Raw genomic sequence first — 24,264 nt, 5'->3', positions numbered from 1 at the left:
AACAGAGATAAATAGTTTCTTACCTGCCGGAGTGTATGATGTCTCATGATGGTCTCCTGTTTACTGACACTGGACACGGTTGGAGCCGTAGTCGGGGAGAGGGCTGCCTGCTGCTGTAGTCGCTGTTCAATTTCCTGCCAGGAGTCAACACATCAACTTAAGAGAAGAACATAATCTCCTAATTAGGAAAGTCAAAACCCTATGCTGCCCTTCTCAGATGTACTAGCACATCAGAGAGCACCCAAAGTAAAAGAATCTAAAGAAAGGGGGAAAAAAGACTGGTCTTTGATACTTTTGTTTATTTTCCTTGGTCTTCTTGACATTCGTTTACTGAATTCCAAATAATATAGGTGGAAAAGGAAGCATGACTCCAAACTCTATGATGTGCTGAACTTCTCAGCTTTGAATTGAGCCTGAAATGTCTTTCACAAATCTTAAGACCTCTCTAAAGGCCACTGGCTCATGACCAGATTTTCCCTTATCATCCCTCCCACCTATGATGACTTATAAATGACCACTTCTGAAGAAAAACATTTATGAATCAAAGCATATGCCCCACTTTTCTTCATCCTGAAGAAAAATATGGAAATCTCTCCTAAAGAGGAAAATGAGGCAGAGTAGAAGAGATTTATTTAGGTTACAAGGAGAGTCAAAGTCAAAGAAGAGAAAGCCTCATACTTTCTAAGCTCCAAACATTACTTCCCATTACTACCTCACAGTCAGAAACATTCAGAATAAATGGGGCTGGGGAAGATAAAAAGCCAATTCCTCTTCCCCCCAAAACCCCACCCCAAAACTTGAAGTTCTCTGAAAACTGTGAGAAAAACATGAATGACTCTCTAAACTACTGGAGTTATAGCCTCCCCTCCTCTGAAAAATTTGTGTTTACCATAATTAGTGGTAGATTATGATAAGAGAAGATTCTAGGCTGCTAAACTAGAGAAAGTCCCTTACCTGTTCCTGTTGTAGGGCTTTGACAAAGGCATTCTTCAATCGGTTAGTATGCTCAGCCTTTAGGGCCTTCTTCTGATTGGAGGTCATGCACTGCTCACACAGAATCTTGCCATTTTTCTCTTGCTTCCAGTGTGGGGTAAAGTCTGTGCGGCACTGAGCACATACAAATGGCTCCACCCGCAGGAGGGAGGCACACCCTTTGCCTAGATGGCATCCAGGAGAGTAGTAAGCAGGATCACCCACTCTCCCTGCCCTCTTGCTCTTTCTGTTCCTGTCAAACTGTCATTTCCCATCATATCTCTCACTGCCCCTCTTTCTCACATGGACACCATTTTCATTCAGGAACTCAATTTCTCACCTGGACTATCATACATTTTTCTTCCTTTTTTTTTTTTTTTTTTTAAGATTTCTGCAAGGCAGTGGGGTTAAGTGGCTTGCCCAAGGCCACACAGCTAGGTAATTATTATTAAGTGTCTGAGGCCGGATTTGAATTCAGGTAATCCTGACTCCAGGGCCGGTGCTCTATCCATTGTGCCACCTAGCCACCCCTTATCATACATTTTTCTAACTGGTCTCCATGCAAACACCTTCTTTCCTTGTCTCTGTATCACTGATGGGTTTATATTATTAAAGCTTAAGTATGAACATGTTTCTCCTTTGCTGAAGAAGCTCCATTTGTTCCTTCCTGCTTTTAGGATCAAATACAAGCTTTTCTCATTTCTAAAATCCTTCACAACCTGGCTCCACCTTATAGACTTGCTTCTTTTTCTAAACTCTCGGGTCCAGCCAAACTGACTCTTTTGCTTTCTTTCATCTACAGCATCCAATTTCCCATCTTCTTTTTTCCTTTGCACTGGTTTTCCCTTCAATGCTTGAAATGTACTCTTTCCTACCTCATCCCTAACTTTTAGAATTCCTAATTTTCATCGAAACCTTGCTTAGACATATATTCTTCATGAAACCTTTTCTGATTCTCCTCCCCTTTTCCTCCCACTGAAATTTACCTTAAATGTATTTTGGTGACTTATTTACATACATATTGTCTCTTCCAATAGAACTGAAATTTGCTCAGGGTAAATATTCTTTGATTTTTTTCCCTGGTGTTCTCAGCACCTAATACAGTGCTTGGTATATAAAAGGTGCTTAATAAAATGCTTACTTATTAATTTCCAGCATTATTTAAACTCTGGAATAGGCAAAGAAAAGAAGCTTCTGTACCAGTCAGTTAAGTGAAGCCTATTTAACAAGGTGAGCACTTTGGCCTATAGACTGAACTCCAATTTTTTGAGGGATGGGGGTGGGGTGAGGCAATTAGGGGTAAGTGACTTGCCCAGAGTTACAAAACTAGTAATTTATTTTTTGTCAGGGCAATGGGGTTAAGTGACTTGCCCAAAGTCACCCGGCTGGGTAATTATTAAATGTCTGAGGCTGGATTTGAACTCAGATCCTTAACTCCAGGGCCAGTACTTTATCCACTATACCACCTAGCTGCCCCTAGCCAGTAAGTTTTTGAAGCTGAATTTTAACTCAGGCCCTCCTGACTTTAGGGCTAATGCTCTATCCATTGTGTCTCTTATCTGCCTGCCCAATGATCCATTTTTTAAAATTACATATAAAACTATTGAATTCCAGTGTGGATTCCCCAGCTATGAAGGACACCTAAAGATCACTTCACTAGAGTCATATGGTATCTTTAAATCCCTTCTGACACAGTAGCAAATACATATCACAAAAAAAAAAAATCCATGTTAAGCACTGAAATGTCTAGGTACTTATGTGCACTGTAATAAAAAGAATGATGTAGCTCTAGGTCCCTATATGTATAAGGTTTATTAACTTAAAAGACATATATGCATATATGTGGAATACACATATAAATTGAATAAAAATATTTAAAATAGGCATAGATTTGTATCAATGACTTTTGAAGATGATCAATGATCACATTATTCAAATAGATCAAATGGCATAATATTTGTAAAGTGATTATCACAGTCCCTGGCATAATAAGTGCTTAATATATGTCTGCTCTCTTTCCCTCCACATCTCCGTATTAGAATGGTATATTTTGAGGCAAATTAGGTATTCAGTGGTTTAGAGATTGGGTCTGAAAGTCAGAAGACTTGCATTCAAACCTAGCTCCAGATACTAGCTATGTGGCTCTGGGAAAGTCACTTAACCTCTGTTTGCTCCAGTTTTATCAACTGTAAAATGGGAATAATAATAGTTTCTACCATGCAGAACTGTTGTGAAAATCAAATGAAATAATATTTAGTAAAGCCTGGCCCACTGTATTTCCTTCCCCTATAGGAGGAGGAAAAAGGTTCTTAAACTCCACTAAACCACAGTGCTGGCTAGTATCCTTACCCCTGACACAAACTGCAATACAAAATTGCCAGATTTGGAAGTCTCATAGAAAGAGAAGAAAGAAGTTTGATAACCTTACCTTGGCTGTCAATGACACTCTGTACCACTTCCTCCAATCCCACCATATAGATGAACTCGCTGTTGGCTGCACTGGGCAGGAAGTGGAGCAGAGGGGCAGGTGGCTTAGGGGGTGGGATCTCCAGCAGTGTCTTTTCCAGCTGCTTACGAAGGGCCAACTTAGCTGCTGCCTGTGAATTGGCTGCATCAGTCATGGCGCTGGGGCTGGGGAGTGGTGAAGACACTCTGTTAACAGTCCCTGGCTGGATATGAGAGGCAAGGTTCATATAGATGGCGGAGGATGTTGTGCGCTGGCAAGGGACAGAAGAACTTGACTGCTAGAAAGGAATGAGAAGATAGGTTAGTGACATGAAAGAAAGGAATTTCAGTTCTTATTGTTACTCTTCCCTGCAGAACATGATTTCTTACCATGACCAAGGCTGATCAGGAACTAAACTGGGTACAAGGAAAATGGGAGAATAATAGAGACTGGTTAAAGTTGGCACCAGACCTGTTTAAAGGAATATGCAGAAAAATATCTGCACGAAGTAGAATGTCTGGCTTCTTCAGGTCAGATATCTAGATATTATTTCCCTACACTTCTCAGGAAGGTTTAGCTCAAAGCTTTGCTAGGTGGGTTACTATTTTCTGAAGTTGTTTCGTCTCTTTTCTCCCTGATATCTATTTCACTATCAAAAACTATGGCTGAACCTAGAAGTCTTCTCTGTAATGTCCTCCAATTTCGGTCCAAATTACCTCTTATTGATAAAAAATGTAAAGTCTTCTGTTTAGCCACCACAAACAACAGTGTCTCCTCCTGTCCTGTTAGTACCCTTACCGGCTGGTAGTTGATGGCGGGGTTCATGTTGGGTGTGGTGGTGCGTACAAGGCCAGGTTTGGGTGGCCCTCGCTGACCCTGCAGTTGGGCAGGGTTTGGTGCAATAACTCGCTGTGACATCAGCATGTGTGGAAGGGTTGTATTGGTGGCTGAGCGAATGACACTGTGACCCTAAAGAAGACAAAAATCAAAGAACTGAGAATTTGAGACAGGAAGCAACCCATAAAATGATCCTTAGGTGTAGCTGAAGGAAAGCCTGGGAGAAGTATTGTTATATACATATTTTTCCTACATCCTACATTCTCCCCACCCCCCACCCCAGGGAAACAGTGTGACATGCTACTTTTGAAAAATCTTGCCTTTTCATCACTGGAATTTGCTTGATCTGCTCAACATAAGACTGTCTCCACCCTATTTAGGGATCAGCTAGCCTGAAAGTCCTATTGTCTAGTAAAGAGCAAGCACTTACCAGCCCAATTCCTTTTTTCTTCTTTTTTTTTTCAAGGCAATGGGGTTAAGTGGCTTGCCCAAGGTCACACAGCTAGGAAATTATTAAGTGTCTGAGTCTGGATTTGAACTCAGCTACTCCTGACTCCAGGGCTGGTGCTCTATCCACTGCGCCACCTAGCTGCCCCATCAGTCCAATTCCTATGATTCTAAAGGTACCAACACAACTTTCCACTGTGGTAATGTCCCAATCTGGGTACATTAATCTTTTCACAAGCCTGTAATTTCTGATGGGACCTTGTCTCTTGCATCCAAATATGCTGCTATACCCATATACCTGCAATGTTCTCAGGTTTTGAGGCTCCACCCCCTGAGCACCAGGCCTGGAAGGGAGCTTGGACAGGCCCTGCTGTCCTACATGAGCAGGAGATGGCTGGACAATTGATGCTGCATTTTGCACAACTGGGGTCTAAGAAAGGAAAAGGAAAGAAAACACAATTGTAGAAAGAGCCAGGAACTAGAGAGGTAGAAAGTTGGTTATTGGATACTTTTTCTAATTCATTGGAAATTAGGAAAGAAACAAGAATTTATTAAGCTAGGCACTGTGCTAAAAAATAAATCTTATTTGATCCTTACAACAAACTGGGAAAAAGGTGTTATTATGATTCCTCATTTCAGATATGAAGAAAGACAGAGGTTACATGACATGCACAGGGTTACCCAGCTAATAAGTGTCTGATGCTAGATTGGAATTCAGATATTCCTAATTCCAGGCCCAAGCACTTTAACATAGTATGACATTCAGCTGACTTATTGTTCTACTCACAAAAGAGATCATAGGAAAGATGAGTGAATATACTTGAAGCTCTACCAGGGTAAATAGTTCACTTTAAAATTACTAACTTAGAACTTGAGGCAATCTAGTTTAATTCCCTCTATTTAAAGCTGATACTGAGAGGTTATAAGAGTTACCCTGAATCACACAATTGGTAAAGTGGCAGAGTGAGGACTTGAACCCATATACTAGGCTGAAGTTACTGTACTGTCAAGAGAACCATGCTGCTTTATCATCCTCTCCAATAAACAAGCTATCTCTCTTAGCATGTCCCAATTCCTCTTCCCAAAAGATACATTACCTTCTGAACCACATTCTCTTTCTGTAACTGACTCTGCCTTAGTTTCTTCAACAGTACCAGTCTGGCTTCCTCTAGACGTAGCTCATCCCTCAGCTGCTTAATAAGTTGCTGCCGTTCTTCAATACCTTTCCCCTGAGGAAAGATGGAAACAATCAGTCCTGGCAGTTTGATCAGACTCCTTACCTGGATAACAACTCAGACTTACTTTATTTTGAAACTTTTACTCACTGTATTCCCAGTTCATGGATTACCACAGTAATTCAGGGAAGAAAGCATATTTAAATAAGAAAAAGTAAATCAAAGGGCCAAAAGTAACACTATGAACTCAAGTTCATACTAGCCAGCAGTATTTTGGACACACTAAGTCCAATAAAGAGTCAAAATATTGCTACAATGTCATCAATCATCTAAGGATATCTGATAAAAAGTGGGGAAAAAAGAGAGGAATGTGGAAAGAGGTATTTTTTTTACCTTAAACATCTCCAAGTTGGCTGCTTTTAGTCTCTCTTCCATACGGGAACTAGAACGAGGACTGGAGGCCTCATTGTCAGAAAGGACAATGATGTCAGGGGAAGGAGTCAGCCGTCCCCGGTCTGGCTCGCTATACAAAACAAGACAAGAAAAGGCCAGGGGGTTGAAGATCAAGGTACCCCCAACAATGAAGGCGCACAGGGAAGCTGAAAAATTTCCCATCAGCACTGAATGGAGAGAAACCCAAGAGAATTTTGGTGTGAGGGATTGTTGTCTATCTTGCACCACCTACAGGAAAAGTATTGACAACCAAGTACTAGAAAACTGAAACCATTAAGAGGTAAAATGAGGCCAGTTACCTGCCACAGAAATGATATCAGGGGCTCAGTTGAAATATCCTAACCATCTCCCCCCTCCTCATACCAAAGTCCTCTTCCATTTTAAAATTCTTAGTTAAAAAGTATTAGTTTTAGTAGCAGGAAAAGGAGGTAAGTGCTTTTACTATATGATTTTTAAATAAAATTCTTTCAAATAGTTTCCCAAACCTTAATTCTGGGGTAAACTGGCATTAAAAAAACTATTATAGGAAATGATAACTGATTAGGAAGTGTCAAGTGTTCCATCAATCAGTTCCCTAATCAGTAACATGTGAAGGAAACCTAATACACATAACAGACAACCATAATTAAAACCGAAGACTATTTTAGAACTACATAATGTAGAGCTTAACAATATTTTAGAGATTGTCCCTAGACCAAATCTCTAAGAGACTACGGAAGTAAAAAGGACAGTCAAAAGAAATGGATGCTGACTGGACTATGATGTAAGAAGCTCTGTAATAATTCTCTCATTTCAAATTCAGAGATAGCCAAAGATTTCTGCTCTGCCAAACAAGGGAAGAAAAAACCCTGAGAGCTCAGGGAGTTAAAGATGGTGTTATAACTGCCAGAACCCGAGGAATCACGAGGACAATGTATAAATGATCAGCCTAATAAAACTTTTAGTTTCCTGAGGAGGGTATAAATTCCAGTCACAAACATGAAGAAATCTCATTTCTTTGCCAAAGGTTCTATACAGAACATCCTCCTTCCTTGGAAGGAAATTGTCCAGACATAACTTTCAATTCCAGGCTCAAGTCTCTCCCATTAAGTATTGAGATAACTCTAATCTGGGAATTAGATGACTCTCCATTTTAAGATTTCTTCATTCACTATGTACTACTGTATCTGAGAAAATCCTTCTGTTTTCTCCAAGACGTTGTAAAAGGCCCACTGCCTGAAATAAGCCTTAGGAGTAAAAAAGGACTTTAATATTCAGATTTCACATGAAAGACTAGCTTCATTCTCTCCACCAAAAAATACTGTCCTGGGTTTCATTTTCCCTAAGGTTTTCAATTCAAGAAATGATAAAAAGGGAAGGAACAAGTATTTATTAAACACCAACTATGAGTCATTCACTAGAATAAAACCCTTTACAAATATCTCATTTGGTTCTCACAACCACCCTGGGAGGAAGGTGCTAATATAATTCCCATTTTATAATCAAGTTAACTGAGGAAGACAGTGGGTTAAATGACTTGTTCAAGGTCACAGTTATTAAGACTCTAAAGCTGTTTTTGAATTCTGGTCTTTCTGGGGTTTTTTTTTTTTGGTAAGGCCATCAGGTTAAGTGACTTGCCCATGGTCACACAGCTAGGTAATTATTAAATATCTGAGGCCACGGGGTGGCTAGGTGGTGTAGTGGATAAAGCACCGGCCCTGGAGTCAGGAGTACCTGGATTCAAATCCGGCCTCAGACACTTAATCATTACCTAGCTGTGTGGCCTTGGGCAAGCCACTTAACCCCATTTGCCTTGCAAAAATCTAAAAAAAAAAAAAACAAAACCTGAGGCCAAATTTGAACTCAGGCCCTCCTGACTCCAGGACCAAGTGCTCTATCCACTGCAACATCTACTGCCCCAAACTCTGGTCTTTCTGATTCCAGGCCCTGTGTCATCTAATTGGTAGGTGTGGGACATATGTATGTTCGTCTGCCTTATGTTAATCTAGTCCTAGGATGGCACTATCTTCAGGACTTCACTTCTCATTGGTAGGACCGACAAAAATATTCTTTGAATACTGCTCTTCTGACATCTGAAACAGGACTTCAACCTCTCTTTCTATTCTATTGTCTATTAACCAAGATCTACCAAAGACATAAGAATACTGGGAAAGAGTAAAGTGAAAAGATATTTAGGAATTCACCAAGCAAAGACAGTAACTGAGGAGAAGGACCCAGGAAAAGCTAAACTGGACAGATGTCAAGATGAGTTGGAAAATCTAAAAAGGAATTTGATTTTCTTTTTATGTTTTTTAGTTTATTTAAACTAATGTGGATTGGACATTTGGAGGTCTTGGATGGGTTACCCTGTGGATTCTTTTTGATTCACTGGTATTACCTCTTTAAGTCAGAAGCTCTTTTCATGGTTCCGTCTCTCATTATGATTTTGGTTGAATACATATACCATAAAAAGTTATCCTGCTTTGTTAATATTCAGGCAAGAAGATGTTCTCTATAGCCAAAACTGTGTTATACTGGCTAGATGGCAAGTGCACTAGCACCAAATTAGGAAGAGATACGTCTAGTCTGTGGTACAGTAATTAAAATTTATCTAATGCTTTAAAGTTTTCAAAGTATTTTGCATATATTATCTTATTGATTCTCACAACCACCCTGGGAGGATAGGTACTATATTATCTCCATTTTTATTCAAGAGACAATTGAGGTTAAAGTGACTTAAACAGAATCACACAAGGAGTTAGTCAGACAAGATTTTAACTGTGGTATTTCCTGATTCTAAGACCAGTACTAGACAACTATGCCATCTAGCTGCCTGTTCAAGGCAGAGGACTAGCTAGAAACTTTTGAGTTCAGCTAACATGTACAAGAAAGTCGTGTTTGAGGAACAATCTCAAATGCAATTCCATTTCCGGCCCCAATTAATCCCATAATATTCAAGGGAATGGGGGCCACGAGAAATCTATTAGTAAAAGATAAAGCACATAAATGTGGAACTGGCTAACTAACATGTTATCTCCCTGCTGATGTTTTTTCAGCCTTTTAAATTCTAGCCTCTTTTATTAACCTTCTATCAGCTATTTTGTTCCTTCCCAAACAGAGGGTTTTTGAAAGATTATGTCTTAAGTTCAAAGTCGTACTACTCAATGGAGACATATCATCAAGGCCTTTACTCTTTACTGACATCTAATGTGACTCAGTCTGGCAGATGTTATTAATTTTAATCCTCAAGTGAGAGAAACTAAGCAGAAGCAACTGCCATTTCCCCCAGAATTCTAAGGAGAATGAAAGACTCTCTAGATCTGAGAAGGCTTTTCTAAACAAAAATCACAATCATATAGCTTTCTTACTTGATGATTTTCAAATATAATTAGGAAATGATTACATTGCAAATACCTCTTCTGCTTTTAGAGTTGGGAAGGACTTCAGAGGCCATCTATACACTATGTATGTTTCCTCTCCTGACAGCAAGAACCACAGCAAACAACCAGTTTGGTTCAATTCTCACAACAGTCTAGCACTGCCCTAGTTAAGAGCTATCAACTGCTCATAGTAAAGGAAAGTTGGGAGCTAACAGTAACCATCCTTCCAGCTAAAATAAAGATTTGGACATTTCTTATAAGGATTACACTCATCAAACTAGTCTTAGCTACTCTTCAACTAGCATCTTCCCTATGCCAATTCTTTTATATTCTAAATATAGCCCAAAGTCCCTAATGTACACGCCATTCTTCTTGTACTTTCTCTTGAATGACTAGCTAGAGAAAAGGAGGAAATTACCTCATGAAGATAACTTCCTAGAAGTCCTAAGAAAAGCTAGGACTAGCTAGCTAGTCCTAACCTTCTTGGTGAGTTGGCAGAACTCTACATGCACAACTTAAAACTGACGCAAGTGAAGATTTCACTTTAGCTAAATTATCTGGTTGAATAAGTCATATGCTTAGTTTGGAAATCTTAAAAGGAAGTCTCATAAATTAGCACTGGACTACAGGTGTTTAGGAGTAACTCAAGATTTAATTCCCTTTGATCTCATCACCAAACAAGAGTAGAATCAAGACAGGTCTATTAGCTATAACACAAGATCACTGCTTTAAAACTTATTGGGAGGATAAAGTACTTCATGTATAGGTGTAGGTAATATACATTTCTCTCTATCCCTCAAGTGACTAATAAGCAAAAGTAGCAAAAAAATTCCTGCCTTGATTGGAATGAAAAAATACCCTCTTTTCTCTATGAACTACACTTATCCTTTTGTAAAACCTCTGATAGGATAAACTCTTTGCTAGAAAAAGTTAGACTGAGCCCTACCTTCTCCTAGCACTCATGTCCACAGGCTCATCATTGATGTTCTCCTTGCCTGGCCGTCCAGCAGTCCTATTATCACCATGTGGCCTCAGGTTCCCATTAAGTTTCTCCTCATAGCCCTTGCCACCTCCGCCACCATCCTGTTTGGTAGGTAATTCATGGGACATCTCAATGCCTGCCAGGTCCTTCCTTTTGAGCAGTGCTAACATTTTTAATCGCTCCATGGCCTCATGTCCTTCCATCTTGAGTCTCTTTGCCAGGACATCATCACGTTCATCTGCCTGGTCCAGGCTTCGCTTCAACAGATTCAGGCGAAGAGCATCTTCTGTCATTCTGTCCATCCTATGCAGAGAAATAAAATAAAGGATAAGGGCAGTGTAAAAGCTGGTAATTAGAATACTGTAGTTAGTAAATAAGACAAAGAGATTGGTGACAAGAATAAAGTTGGGTATAGTTTGACATGAATCTTGGACTTTGGGAGAACAAATCTCAAAAAATTTAAAGAAAAGAGGTAGGATCCCATGAAACCAAATTATATATAAATAAGATGTGATGACCTAAGAGGAAACTCTTAAAAATCAAACTGAAAGACAAAAAACTTATTCTGTTAAGGAAGAATAAGGTAAGGCTAACTAGAGAGACTTCAATATTGTTAATGACTAATGAACTAATCAATGGACTTATTTTTTTTTTAAAGACAACTATAATACATGTATGGATAATAGAAAATGCATATAAAACCATGACCCAATCCTGTAAAAAAGGGTTTCATTGGTGCTAAAACTTATGTTATCAGACATGGCCTTTATTGTTTTTCCAATTACATATAAAAAGTTCTTAACATTCTTCACTGAGATGGCAAGTAATTTGATAGGTGTGTATACATATATGTAATACACATATAAATGAATAAATCTGAAAAAAAGATTGCATGACAAATTTTGTCAAATGCTTTGTTAAGATCTAGATAAATGGGGCAGCTAGGTGGCGCAGTGGATAAAGCACCGGCCCTGGAGTCAGGAGTACCTGGGTTCAAATCCAGTCTCAGACACTTAATAATTACCTAGCTGTGTGGCCTTGGGCAAGCCACTTAACTCCATTTGCCTTGCAAAAACATAAAGATCTAGATAAACTATAAAACTGTAATCCATGCAAAAACCTTTCCATATTTGTCATGGTGTGAAAGAAAATACAGATTTAAAAAAAAGTAAAAAGTATGCTATTCTTACAGAAAAGATAGAAATCGAAGCTAGATTATAGTACAGTCAAAGAGAGTATAAACTGGCCAGTTCAGAAAAGTAGTTATAGTTTGATGCTGAGGTCAATGGTCTCCCATAGGGGGTTTTGTACTTACTGATAAGGTCACAACAATGCATTGATCAAATTTGTGTAACATTTTGGAAGATAGGATCAGGAACCAGAAATAGGAATAAGAGAAATAAATGTAAAGCTTTATGTTTGGTTCAAGAAATCAATTTCAGAAGTATAAGATGGGAAAGAACATAATTCATTTGAAAAATATTTTGTTTTTTTAGGAAAATTCAAGTTCAGCATGAGTCAACAACATGTATGGTAGTATATATGTATGGTAGTCAGAGAAAACTAATGCTACCTTCAGTTACACTGCAAAAAGTACAGTTGCCATGACTAGGGAAGTGATGCAGTATTGTATTTTACCCTTCTGGTTAGATCACATCTTAAGTAGATACAGGGGAAATATGACAGTTGAGTATCTAAAGTATCATCAAAAAAGAACATTAGCTTTGTTTGGGAGCAATGGATAGAAGTTGCTGAAAGGCATGATGTACAGAAAAACTTCCTAGTAATTGGAATTGTCTAAAATTCCAATGGGCTACATACATTTTAGCTGCTGAAACTTTTTTCAGCTCAAACTCTGTAATCATTCATCATTCATTCTACAAGCTTTAAAGTGCCCTGTATCATTAAGGGCATACACTAAGCACTGAAGATATAAAGATAAAAATGAAATACCAACCTTCTAGTAGTTTACCTTTATCAGAAAGAAACAAGTCCACAGAAATCTAAAGATAGGGACAGGGCCTAGGTCTAGGAATTCAGGAAATATTGAAGTACACTGATGAAGAAATTACTCTACTAGCAAATGTCTAGCATCTTTTCTTCAACTTAAGAGTCTTAAAACAGGTTTCATATTCCCTTTGGCATTCTGGTTGAAACCTATAGATCTATTTTAAAAAAAATTCACTATCAATTTTCAATCTTTTAAAAACAAAGATTAATAAAAATAAAGATGTAATTCCCCCCCCATCCAATCCCACATATACCTAGAAACCTAATCTTAACCTATAGAACCTTTGATTTAGTTGCCTAGAGCACTATAAGTTAAATAATATGTTCAGGGTCACAAAGAAAACATGTATTGGAGCTAGGATAAGCACCTAGATGATCCTACAGTAGCTCTCTCTGTCCTATGCAAAATGGCCTTGAATATTGGGCGGCTAGGTAGCCCAGTGGATAAAGCACGGGTCCTGGAGTCAGGAGTTACTTGGGTTCAAATCTGGTCTCAGATACTTAATAATTACCTAGCTGTGTGGCCTTGGGCAAGCCACTTAACCCCATTTGCCTTGCAAAATCCTTTAAAAAAAAAAAAAAGGCCTTGAATACTGCCTTAAATGAGTCTGGAGCTTCTAACAAGTAGAGACAAGGAAGAAATAATTTCAGGCCTGGGAAATATGGGAGTAATAAAGACACAGAGAGATAGAAAATAGAATGTCTGGTATAAGAAACAGAAAACAAGCTAGTCATCTATCTCTTATTTGGTTTACAGAGATAGTGGTTCACTGAAGAATCAGAGAGCTTTGAGGGACTTCTAACATTTTTTCATTCAATTAACAGAAGCATCTTCAGTATACACTGATAATGAACTAAACCAAGGAAACCAAGAATTTGCTTAAGACATTGTCTCTCACCTTCACAGAGCTTACAAATAGATAACATATACAAAGATACAAAGAAGAGTATATAAGTAAATTTTAGAGGTGATAGATTTGAGCTTTAAGAAGATAAAATGGACTATGAATTGAGCAGATAAAAATAAGGAGGGCCATATTAATGAAGGACATACTAAGGATATGGAACAAATTCAGCAGTCACAAAGTACAAAAAGCACAGATTGTGTTTGGGGGAACAATAATCAGTCCAACTAGTTATTTCCATAGTCTTATCGACTACTTCAATTCTAGTCCTTCAAAATCCTATTCTAGATCACAATCATCCCTTTCCAATATGCTCTTTTGTAATGACTGCTCTAAAAATCAATAAACTTCTTTTGATATTAAATCTCTCCCTTTCTTGCCCCTTCCATGTGTTAGCAATAAATGAGAATTAGCTCCCTCCTGATAACAGGTAAGGCTAACTAGAGAGACTTTAATATTGTACTGGCAAACACTTCTCATACCCTCTTGTTGTCATTGATCATATTGAGGCAAATAGAATACTTCCTTGCACAGCTACTTCTAGACTCACCTACTATCATGTTCACTAAGCAATTTCTCCTTCTCTTGAGGCTCATGCTGTCCAAATTTACCAATGAATCCAGATCCTGGTGACTATAATCTACCAATTTCCAGGACATTTTCCTTCCTTTTTCAATGAATTCATTTTACACATTAATTTCTCAAATATTCCAACTTCTCAGTTCCTCAATCAAATCAAATACTAATATCACTTAGTCCTCTACTTTAACTACTTCTATGACTTACTCCCTCCTCCACTCTAACTCAGCTAAATATAGTGATCACCATATCCTCGACTTTGCCATCACCCATAGGTGTTCCATTTCTATATTCACGAACTCAGAAATTCCTTTGTATCTTTTGTCATACAAGCTTTTCACTATGCATTAAACCCTAACTCAGGTAGTATCCAATCTGTCTTTTTTTAAAAAAATTATTTAAGGCAATGTAGTTAAGTGACTTACTCAAGGTCACATAACTAGTCATTTATTAAGTGTCTGAGGCCACATTTGAACTCAGGTCCTCCTGACTCTGGGGCCAGTGCTCTATCCACTGTGCCCAACTAGCTGCCAATCTGTCCTAAAGAAAGTCAAAGTGTGGAGGCAAGGAGGGGAAAGTATGGAATTGGGAAGTGGAATGCTATATCAAAGAAACAGCAATAAAGTCAGTGTTGCATGGATTTAATGACTAGAAAGGTAGGAAGGGATCAGGTTATGAAGGGTTTTGAAAAACCAAATAGGATATTGAATGGTATGAAAAAATATACACCAAAGAAGACTGTTGTGACAGCTAAGCAGAAGATGGATCAGACTGGGTAGAAATTGAAGGAAGATCAATCAGAACACTATATAGCAACAGTCCAAGTGTGAGGTGACAAGGACTTGCTGATTGAGTGGAAAGGAAGGGGATGTATAAAAGAGAAGTGAAAGTAGACATGGCAACTGATTGGATATGCAGGGAGAGAGTAAGGAGTCAAGGATGACTACAAATTTATGTTATCTAATCTCAACTGGGCTGTCAACACAGCAATGCAAACATTTTATTATTTCCTAATTGATTCACTATTCCACTTTCCACAGCAGCTGTTCCAAATTCTCACTTCTCTCTTTTCAAGCAGACAAAAGCACCTCTTTCTTGAATAGAGAGCCTGCATTCATACTTTACTGAAGGAAAGTATTTTCTTTTTCTCCCAAATGTTCCCCTCAAGATGTGAAAGGAAAAAAAAAAAACAATAGGAAAAGGAAAAAGCAAATCCGCTGTAACCAATATGCAGCCAAGGAAAACAAAATCTCATGTTAATTATGTTTCAAAATTAAATCTCATTCAACATACTGAATCTACAACTTCTCTGTCAGAAGGTGGTAGCATGTTTTACCATCAATACTTTGGAATCATGGTTTGTCATTGCACTGATTAGAGTTCCTAAGTCTTTCAAAGTTTTCTGTCTTTACAATGTTATTGAATAAATTATACAATGTTACTTATTGTATAAATTATTCTTTCAATTTACCTCTCTTTACTCTCCATTCATAAAAGTCTTCCTAGATTTCCCAGAAACCATCATTTTTTTCTGTCATTTCTTATCAAACAATAGTATTTTATTCTATTCCTATATTAGAATTTTTTCAGTAGCTAATTCCCAAATAATGAGCACCTTACTTCATTGTTACTAGAAAAGAGCTGCTAAAAATATTAGTATACCTATACCTTTCTCTTTGATCTCTTTGGGGTATGTCTATTAGTGTTGTTGTATCATAGGCTTTGGATAGTTAATATTGGCTTCTTGGACATAGTTCCAAACTGCTTTCCAGGATACCTTAAGACTACACAGATCCATCATGAATACAATCCTGTGCCTATTTCCCTGTAGTCCCTACAGCAATTTACCTTTTTTGCTATCTTTGCCAATTTTATGGAGGGATGAAGTGGAACCTCAAAGTTGTTTTATTATGGCATATTAAGTGGTGGACCAAAATAGTGAAGCAGCAAGGAGAAATCTAACAATAAAATTCCTCCAAAGAGACCTAGAAAATGTTCCAAATCTAATTCTGATTAGGGTGGGTGGATGGGGGAAATCAGTGACAGTTTTCTAGCCCTGGTTAAGAGAAATCTTAGGACAATGGGTAGGGTCCAGACAGGATGCAGTGTTTGGAACATTCCAGGTCAGTGTAAAGCTATGTATGGTGGAAAGTGATGGTCCTATATTCAGACTATATTTATATAGGTACAGGAACAGGTACCAAATGGGAACTTTGTCATTTAGTTTTGAGTCACAGATACAGGGCAAACTGAAGGGACCTTCAACCAAGGATAAGGAAAGGTCACAAGCTTTAGGTCAAGTAACCAAGCAAAAGCAAATTCAGAAGCAAGCAGCAACCATGTGACTCAGACTCCACAAGTGGAGAAGGGTGTCAGTTCCAACTGATAGTATGTAGTCAGTAGTTACAGGATAGGAATCTCAGACCAAAACCTACAGGTCTATCATTCTGAACCAATAGTTTTCTAACTGGATATTAGTGTTTGAATTTAGCAACTGTCTACTGGAACTCCAAATAGGACAAGCCCACACACCTATTACTTAGAACAAATTCAGGTCAGGTACTTGTAGAGTTCAGATCAAGGAGGTCTATGATCAGACTTTATCCAGAATGAGAGCACTTCCTGAGATACCAGAATAATAGAATTCTCAACATTCCAAGAAATTAGCAATAGAACCAGTCCAGACATTCTCATTAGAAGTACAACATTAATTGAAAAAACAAATAAACAAAATATTAAAACAAAAGAAAGTACTACAACATTAATGCTCTAAAATCAGGGCTGTCCAAAATGCACCTGTAGGTCATATGTTGCCATAGTGCAACTGTATATGGTCCCTGTGGGTTTACTAAATGCTTTAGTAAACTACATCAAGCTACCACAGAGCTCTCACTAAAATGGCAAATCAAAATATACTGTCTACTGTTTCAATAAAAACTTTTAAAAGTAAAGTTAGACAGCCCTGCTATAAATCATTATTGATTCAAGAAATGCAAATTAAAACATCTCTAAGGTACCACCTCATACCTCTCAAATTAGTCAATATGACTAGAAAGGTAAACGATCAATGTTGGAGGGAATATGGGAAAACTGGAACACTAATGTATTGTTTGCTGATGGATTTGTGAACCAATCCAACCTTTCTGGAGAGCAATTTGAAATTATGCCCAAAGGACAATAAAAATGTTCATACCCTTTTATACAGCAATACTACTTCTGAATCTGTATCTGAAGAGATCATGAGAAAGGGAGCTGCTCTTTTTGTAGTGTCAAAGAATTGGCAATTGAAGGGATGCCCATCAACTGAGGAATGACTAAACAAATTGTGGTATGTGGATATAATGGAACACTACTATTCTATAAGAAATCATGAAGGATGGATTTCAGAAAAGTTTGGAAAGACTTGCATGAATTGGTGCTGAGTGGAATCAGCAGAATCAGAAGAATACTAACAACACTGGGTGATGACCAACCATGATGGACTTGTTCATTTCAGCAATACAATAATCAGACAATTTTAAAAGCCTTGTGATGGAAAATACCATTCATATCCTGAGAAAGAACTGTGGAGTTTTAAATGAAGACTGTAGCTTATTATCTTTAATTTTTAAAAGTTGTCTTTTATATTGTCATTTTTTTTCCTCTTTAATGTTTTCTTCCATTTGGATCTGATTCTTCTTTCACAACATGATCAACATGAATCTAAATCATGTTTAGCATGGTTATAAATGATCAAACTGTTTTCTGTCGGAGGGAGGGAAGGAAGAAAAACGTATAACTCAAAACCTTTCAAAAAAAATGAATGGTTAATGGGGCAGCTAGGTGACACAGTAGATAGAGCACCGGCCCTGGAGTCAGGAGCACCTGAGTTCAAATCCGGCCTCAGACATTTAATAATTACCTAGCTGTGTGGCCTTGGGCAAGCCACTTAAAACCATTTGCCTTGCTAAAAAACAAAAACAAAAACAAAAAAAAAACCCTAAAAAAAAGATTGGTTAAAACTACTTACATATAGTTGGAAAAACAAAATATTTTTATAAGTGCAACATTAAGTCTGAAGAAGGAAACAGGAGCAGCTAGGTGGATTGAGAACTGGCCCTGGGGTCAGGAGGACCTGAGTTCAAATCAGGCCTCAAAGCTCAATAAATTACCTAGCTGTGTGATCTTGAGCAAATCACTTAACCCCACTGCCTTGCAAAAACTAAAAAAAAACAAAACAACAAATAAAGAAGGAAACAAAATTAGAATATAACCAAAAAAATGATTAAAGTGATAGAGTCATTTAACACAAATCCAGAAGAAAAGAGTGACAAAAAAAATTTATAAGCAAAAGCTCAAAGAAAAATACAGGTTATATACAAATTCAACTAAAATTCCTAGAGATGAAGCAAGAGTTTTAAAAATGAGTTAATATTTTTTTTTTTTATCAATGAAATGAGAGCACCAAAGGGAAAACTGGAAAAGAAATGAGAGCCACAGGAGCAAGGATCAGAAATCAAATAAACAAATATTGTCCAAGCAAAAAACTCCCTGAAAATTGGAATGGATCAAATAAAAGCTAGATTCCATTAGAAAACAGGCAATATTAAAACAAAATACTGGAGGGAAAAAAAAAGAAAATGTAAGGTATTTCATAATCAACCCCAAACCCCAAAACTGACCTGAACACATACTGTGAGAAAATATGAGGACTGCAATAAACCAACACCACTTTCCTGCAAAAAAAAATAAAAAAACCTAGACACATTTCAAATCTTTAGAAAAGTGCCGATTTCTCTTAGAACCAGAGGGCAAAGTATATTTAGAAAGAATTCTGTTCCATCTCCTGAGAGAAATCCCCAAATAGGGTGGCTAGGTGGCATAGTGGATAAAGCACTGGCCCTGGAGTCAGGAGTACCTGGGTTCAAATCCGGTCTCAGACACTTAATAATTACCTAGCTGTGTGGCCTTGGGCAAACCACTTAACCCCATTTGTCTTGCAAAAACCTAAAAAAATAAATAAAAATCCCCAAATGAAAAGTTCCATGATTATATCCAAAATCAGGACCAAAGAATAATTACTATAAACAGAAAAATAAAATTCAAGTACTGAAAAGTCAATTAGGATCATGCATAATTTAGTATGAAGGAAAGATTGGAATATAGTATCCTAAAAGGCAAAGTATATAAGTTTAAAGCCAAGAATAACTTACTCAGCAAAACTGAGTTTAATCTTATGGGGGGGATGGGTCTTTAATGAAATAAAGGTCTTTCAAGTATCTGTGGTGAAAACACAAAAAACAACTATCAGAAACTGAGAAGTACAAAGAAGAGAAAAATAAAAAGACAATCATAAGGATCTAAACAAGGATAAATTTCTTACATTCTGAATATCATTGAGGAAAAGGAGTCTAGATAAAAAAATTGGGAAGGTTCTATAAGTCTTGATCTTAAAAGAATGGAAAGGGGGGTATAGGAAAAAACTTGTGGTGGGGGAGGGGAGGGAGAAGAATGTTAGGGAAAATTATCTCATAATTAAGGTGAGAAAGTAGACTACACAAGTGAGAGTGGTTAACACTTGAACCATACAGTCATCTGAATTGGTTAAAGTTTAGTAAAAACAACCCCCTACAAGGGCAGAGAGATAAGAGAGAAATTGGAGAAGGGAGAATTTGAGGGAAGGGAGAATTTGAGGGAAGGTAGATGGGGGGGGGACTAGTATTAAGCAAAACAAACTAAAAATATTTCTAACCTTTTTTTTTGCAGTGGCAAATATTTGCAAAATGAGGGGCTATCCATCAAATTGGGAATAGCCACAACTTATGGGATATAATTGTAAAAGAATACTATTGTGTCATAAGAATTGATAATGGGGATAGCTTCAAAAAAAAACCCAACTAGGTAGACATATATGAACTGATGAAAACTAGAAGAAAAATGTATATATAGCAATATTATAAAGACAACTTTGAATGACAGAACTTTGATCAATGTAATAACCATCCATGATTTCAGGTGACTAATGAAGACATAGGGGAGAACAACATGGGGGAGATGGGGAAGGAAAAGAGATGGCCAATGCAGAAATTTGCCTTGCTTCAACAAGGATTTTTTTTGTTTCTCTTTATTTTAATTCTCAAATGTCCTTTAATTTTTATAGGAATAAAACGGGAGGATAAGGGATAAGGATAAGGAGAGGTCAGACTTTTGCTTACTAAAAACAAAATAAAATTTGTCAATAAACAAAATCTATTCATATTCTTATTTTCTAAAAAATTCAATGATACTTGTTTTTATGTTGCTTAAAGAAAAAAATATAAAAAAATTATCAAAACCAAACAGTAAGCTAAAAAAAAAATTTGACAATATATACAATATTCAATATGACTATTTTTCACAGCTCTGGAACTCTTAACTCTTCAAAGGAATAGGTGGTGTTTTCTTATTAAACATTCTTTGAGGTCAAGTTTTTTTTTTTGTGGTGGTTGTCCATCAGTTCTCTTATCTGGCAGTAGTTAGTATGTTTCATCATAGGACCTTTGGAAACCTGACTGATTATTGTGCTGATCAGAATTCCTAGTCTTTCAGAGTTGTCTTTATGATGTTCATCCAAAAACTATTCTTCGAGTTCTGTTCACTTCATTTTGCATCAGTTTAAACAAGTCTTTCCATGTTTCCACAAAACATTCCTTGATCATTTTTTATGCTACAACAGTATCCTATTACATTCCATAACTTAGTGAATGATTCCACAAATTGATGAGCATCTACTTTGTTTCCAATTCTTGCCATCATAAAGAGCTGTTATACATAAACTTGTACATAAGGATTCTTTTCTGATCTCTTTGGGGTTTAAAATCTTGTAGCAGCAGTACTGCTGGATCAAAAGGTTTAATAGTTTTTGGACACAGTTCTGCATAAACATTCAGAATGGTTAGACAAGTTCATAACTCCACCAACAGTACATATTATTCCCATTTTGCTATAACCTCTCTAGAATTTTGTCATTTTCTTTTTGTGTCATCTTAGTCAATCTGAAAGGTATGGGATAGATATAATATGCATTTCTCTAATTAGTGATATTTGAGCATTTTAAAATATAATTTTTGATAGCATGTTCATTCATATCCTTTGCTCATTTCTCAATTAGGGAATGACTTTTTCTTGTACAGATGACCAAGTTCCTCATATATCTAAGAAATAAGACCTACATTAGAGAAACTCAGTTTTCTGCTTCTCTTCTAACTTTAGCTATGCTAGTTTTATCTGTTCAAAAACTTTTTACTGTTTTTTCCCACTACTATTAAAGATTTTGAGTTTTACAATTTTTCCCCATCTTACTTCCCTCCCCCACCCCCACACAGAAAGCAATTTGTCAGTCTTTACTTTGTTTCCATGTTGTATGTTGATCCAAATTGAGTAAAACTTTCTACTTTTATACAATCAAAATTATCCATTTTACCTCCTGTGAACCTGTCTAGTCTGATCATGAAATCTTTCCCTATCCATAGATCTGGATAGTTAATTATTTTTCCCAAGCTTCTCTAATGTTATAAAGTTATTCTCTATGTCTAAACCAAGTATCCATTTTGAACTTACAGTGATTTGTATGCAGGTTATGAGATGTTGGTCTATATTTAGTTTCTGAAATATTATTTTCCAATTCTCTCTAGTTTCTGTAAAATGATGAGTACCTGAAAAAAAGTTTTGTTTCAAAACTTGTTGCCTATGGCTATTCCTTTATTTTGGGTATGTGTTTAACAATTCTACTGTAATACTGAAAAGTAATGTTAATAATGGACATCTTTCCCTCACTTCTGATCTTTTTTTTTTTGCTTTAAACCAGGGTTTCATTTATTGTTTTGAATGTCTAGACTTTAAAAAAAAAAGTTATGGAAAAATTGTTAATAAGATAGATTAAAACTAAAAGTGTTTCTCTGGATACAGATGAGTGTTCTCCACCACAGATAACCCCAAATTGTGCCTGATTGTTGCACTGATAGAATGAACAAGTCCATTAAAGTTGACCATCACCCTTATAGTGCTGTTCGGGTGTACAATGTTCTTCTGTTTCTGCTCATCTTGCTCAGCATCAGCTCATACAAAACCTTCCAGGCTTCTTTGAAATCCCATCCCTCCTGGTTTCTAATAAAACAATAGTGTTCCATCACATACATATACCACAGTTTGTTAAGCCATTCCTCAATTAAAAGACATTCACTTAATTTCCAAATTCTTTGCCACCACAAACAGGGCTGCTATGAATATTTTTGTATACTTTACTTCTGATCTTAATGAAAAAGCATCTAATTTATCCCCATTACAGATATTTGTTTGTGGTTTTAGATACTATTTATTATTTTAAGAATAGTTTCATTTATATTTCTGTTTTCTAGTGCTTTTAATGGGAAAGACTTTTGTATTTTGAATTTTTCCTGCATCTACTGAAATAATTACAATTTTTGTAGTTATTTTATATTAATAACAATATATTAATAATTGCATGCTTATAGCTGTTCACATATTGATCCAGCCCTGCATCCAGTCTGGTCATAGAATATGATCTTTGGGATATGCTCTTGTAGCCTTCTTGCTAATACTTTATTTAAATTCCCTTGTAAATCCATCTGAATGAGGATTCTTTTTTAGCTTTTATGAATTCATTACGATGTGTTTAGCTTATTCTAAAAGAGGGTTAAGTATTCTATTTGTTTTGTTAATCTAGGTAATTTATATTTTTAAATATATTCTTCAATTTCATTTAGCTTGTCAGTTTTATTGCCTATAGTTGGATGAAATAACTCCTAATAATTGCTTTTATTTTTTCTTTATTAAGAATTTACCTTTTTCATTTTTGATACTATTAATTTGGATTTGTTTTTTCTCAATCAAATTAACTAATGCCTTACCTATTTTTATTGGGTTTTGGAAAAAATAGCTATTTTTATTTATTAACTCAATGTTTTGTTTTTGTTTTTACCTTTAATTTTATTAATCTCTCCTTTGACTTTCAGGATTCTTATTTTGGTGCTTAAATAGGACTTTTTAATTTGCTGGTTTTCTGTTTTTTCTATTTGTACACTCAATACATTTATCTGCTCTCTCACTATTCTATTAAATACTGTTTTGTCTACATTCCATAAATTTTTGATGTCTCAATGTCATTATTTTCTGTGAAATTGCTGATTGTTTCTCTTATTTGTCTATGTCTAACCCATTGTATAAGATTAAGTTATTTAATTTCCAAATAATTTTTAATCTATGCTTTAAAAGTCTTTTATTAAATGTAATTTTATGGTAAGTAAAAAATGGATTTAATACTTCTGCATTTGTCTGTGAGATTTTTAGGCCCTAATAGATGGTCAATTTTTGTGAATATGTCAAACAGACATCTAAGAAATAACTATACTCTTCTATTCCCATTCAACATTCTACAGAAGTCTATTAGATCTAACTTTTCTAAATTCTGTTTTATTCAGGTCCTTAACTTCCTTCTTATTTATTTTTGGGAGGTAAATCAATTTAACTAGATCTGACAGGAATAATTTGGGGTTCCCAACAATAATAGTTTTATTATTTCTTCTTGTAACTTGTTTAACTTTTTCTTTAAGAATTTTGATCCAGGGGCAGCTAGGTGGTGTAGTGGATAGAGTACTGGCCCCAGAGTCAGGAGGACCTGAGTTCAAATATGACCTCAGACACTTATTAGTTACCTAGCTGTGTGACCTTGGGCAAGTGCATTAAGCATAGATATTAACTCATAATCTGTGGTATGATTTAGCAAAATAAGGCTGCCTGAGCTTTTTTTGAGATTATGGGTCCTAGCTGTTTTTTTAACCTTAGTTGAAGCATAATAAATTTTACTTAAGCCCATTATTTTAAGTCTTTATATATCCCTTTCAAAGTGTATTTCTTGTTTTTTTAAATATTTATTTTCATATTACTTCAGTAGTATTGTTATAAAAATAAACAATATCCCCTTCTCCCACAAAGCTAGAGAAACCTTAGGAATAAAAAAAGCAAGAGAAAAAGAAAAAAATGTACTTTAGTCAATGTCCAGATACCATCAACTCTCTCTTTGGGATGAATCGAATTCTTTATCCAAAGTCTATCAGAGAAG

General features: G+C 36.4%; 1 protein-coding gene across 3 annotated transcripts in view; it reads right to left on the bottom strand.

Moving 5' to 3' along the window:
• The window catches only part of GATAD2B (GATA zinc finger domain containing 2B), a 110,940-nt gene that overhangs the window by 3,039 nt on the left and 83,637 nt on the right, over window positions 1–24,264 (bottom strand). For 2 of the 3 annotated variants that reach the window (XM_074223451.1, XM_074223453.1), the window contains 8 exons: window positions 10,636–10,974; window positions 6,271–6,400; window positions 5,800–5,931; window positions 5,001–5,132; window positions 4,217–4,387; window positions 3,401–3,716; window positions 955–1,157; window positions 24–134 (listed from right to left, as the gene is read on the bottom strand). In XM_074223451.1, coding sequence (XP_074079552.1) covers window positions 24–134; window positions 955–1,157; window positions 3,401–3,716; window positions 4,217–4,387; window positions 5,001–5,132; window positions 5,800–5,931; window positions 6,271–6,400; window positions 10,636–10,973 — 1,533 coding nt within the window. In that variant the 5' untranslated portion in view covers window position 10,974. The remainder of the gene's footprint in view (window positions 1–23; window positions 135–954; window positions 1,158–3,400; window positions 3,717–4,216; window positions 4,388–5,000; window positions 5,133–5,799; window positions 5,932–6,270; window positions 6,401–10,635; window positions 10,975–24,264) is intronic. The other variant, XM_074223452.1, reaches the window with a different exon arrangement.

Source organism: Macrotis lagotis, chromosome 2 (genome assembly GCF_037893015.1).
Source record: "Macrotis lagotis isolate mMagLag1 chromosome 2, bilby.v1.9.chrom.fasta, whole genome shotgun sequence".
Lineage (NCBI taxonomy): Eukaryota > Metazoa > Chordata > Mammalia > Peramelemorphia > Peramelidae > Macrotis > Macrotis lagotis.
Note: the sequence above shows the minus strand (reverse complement) of the source record. Positions and strands in the feature narration are given on the sequence as shown.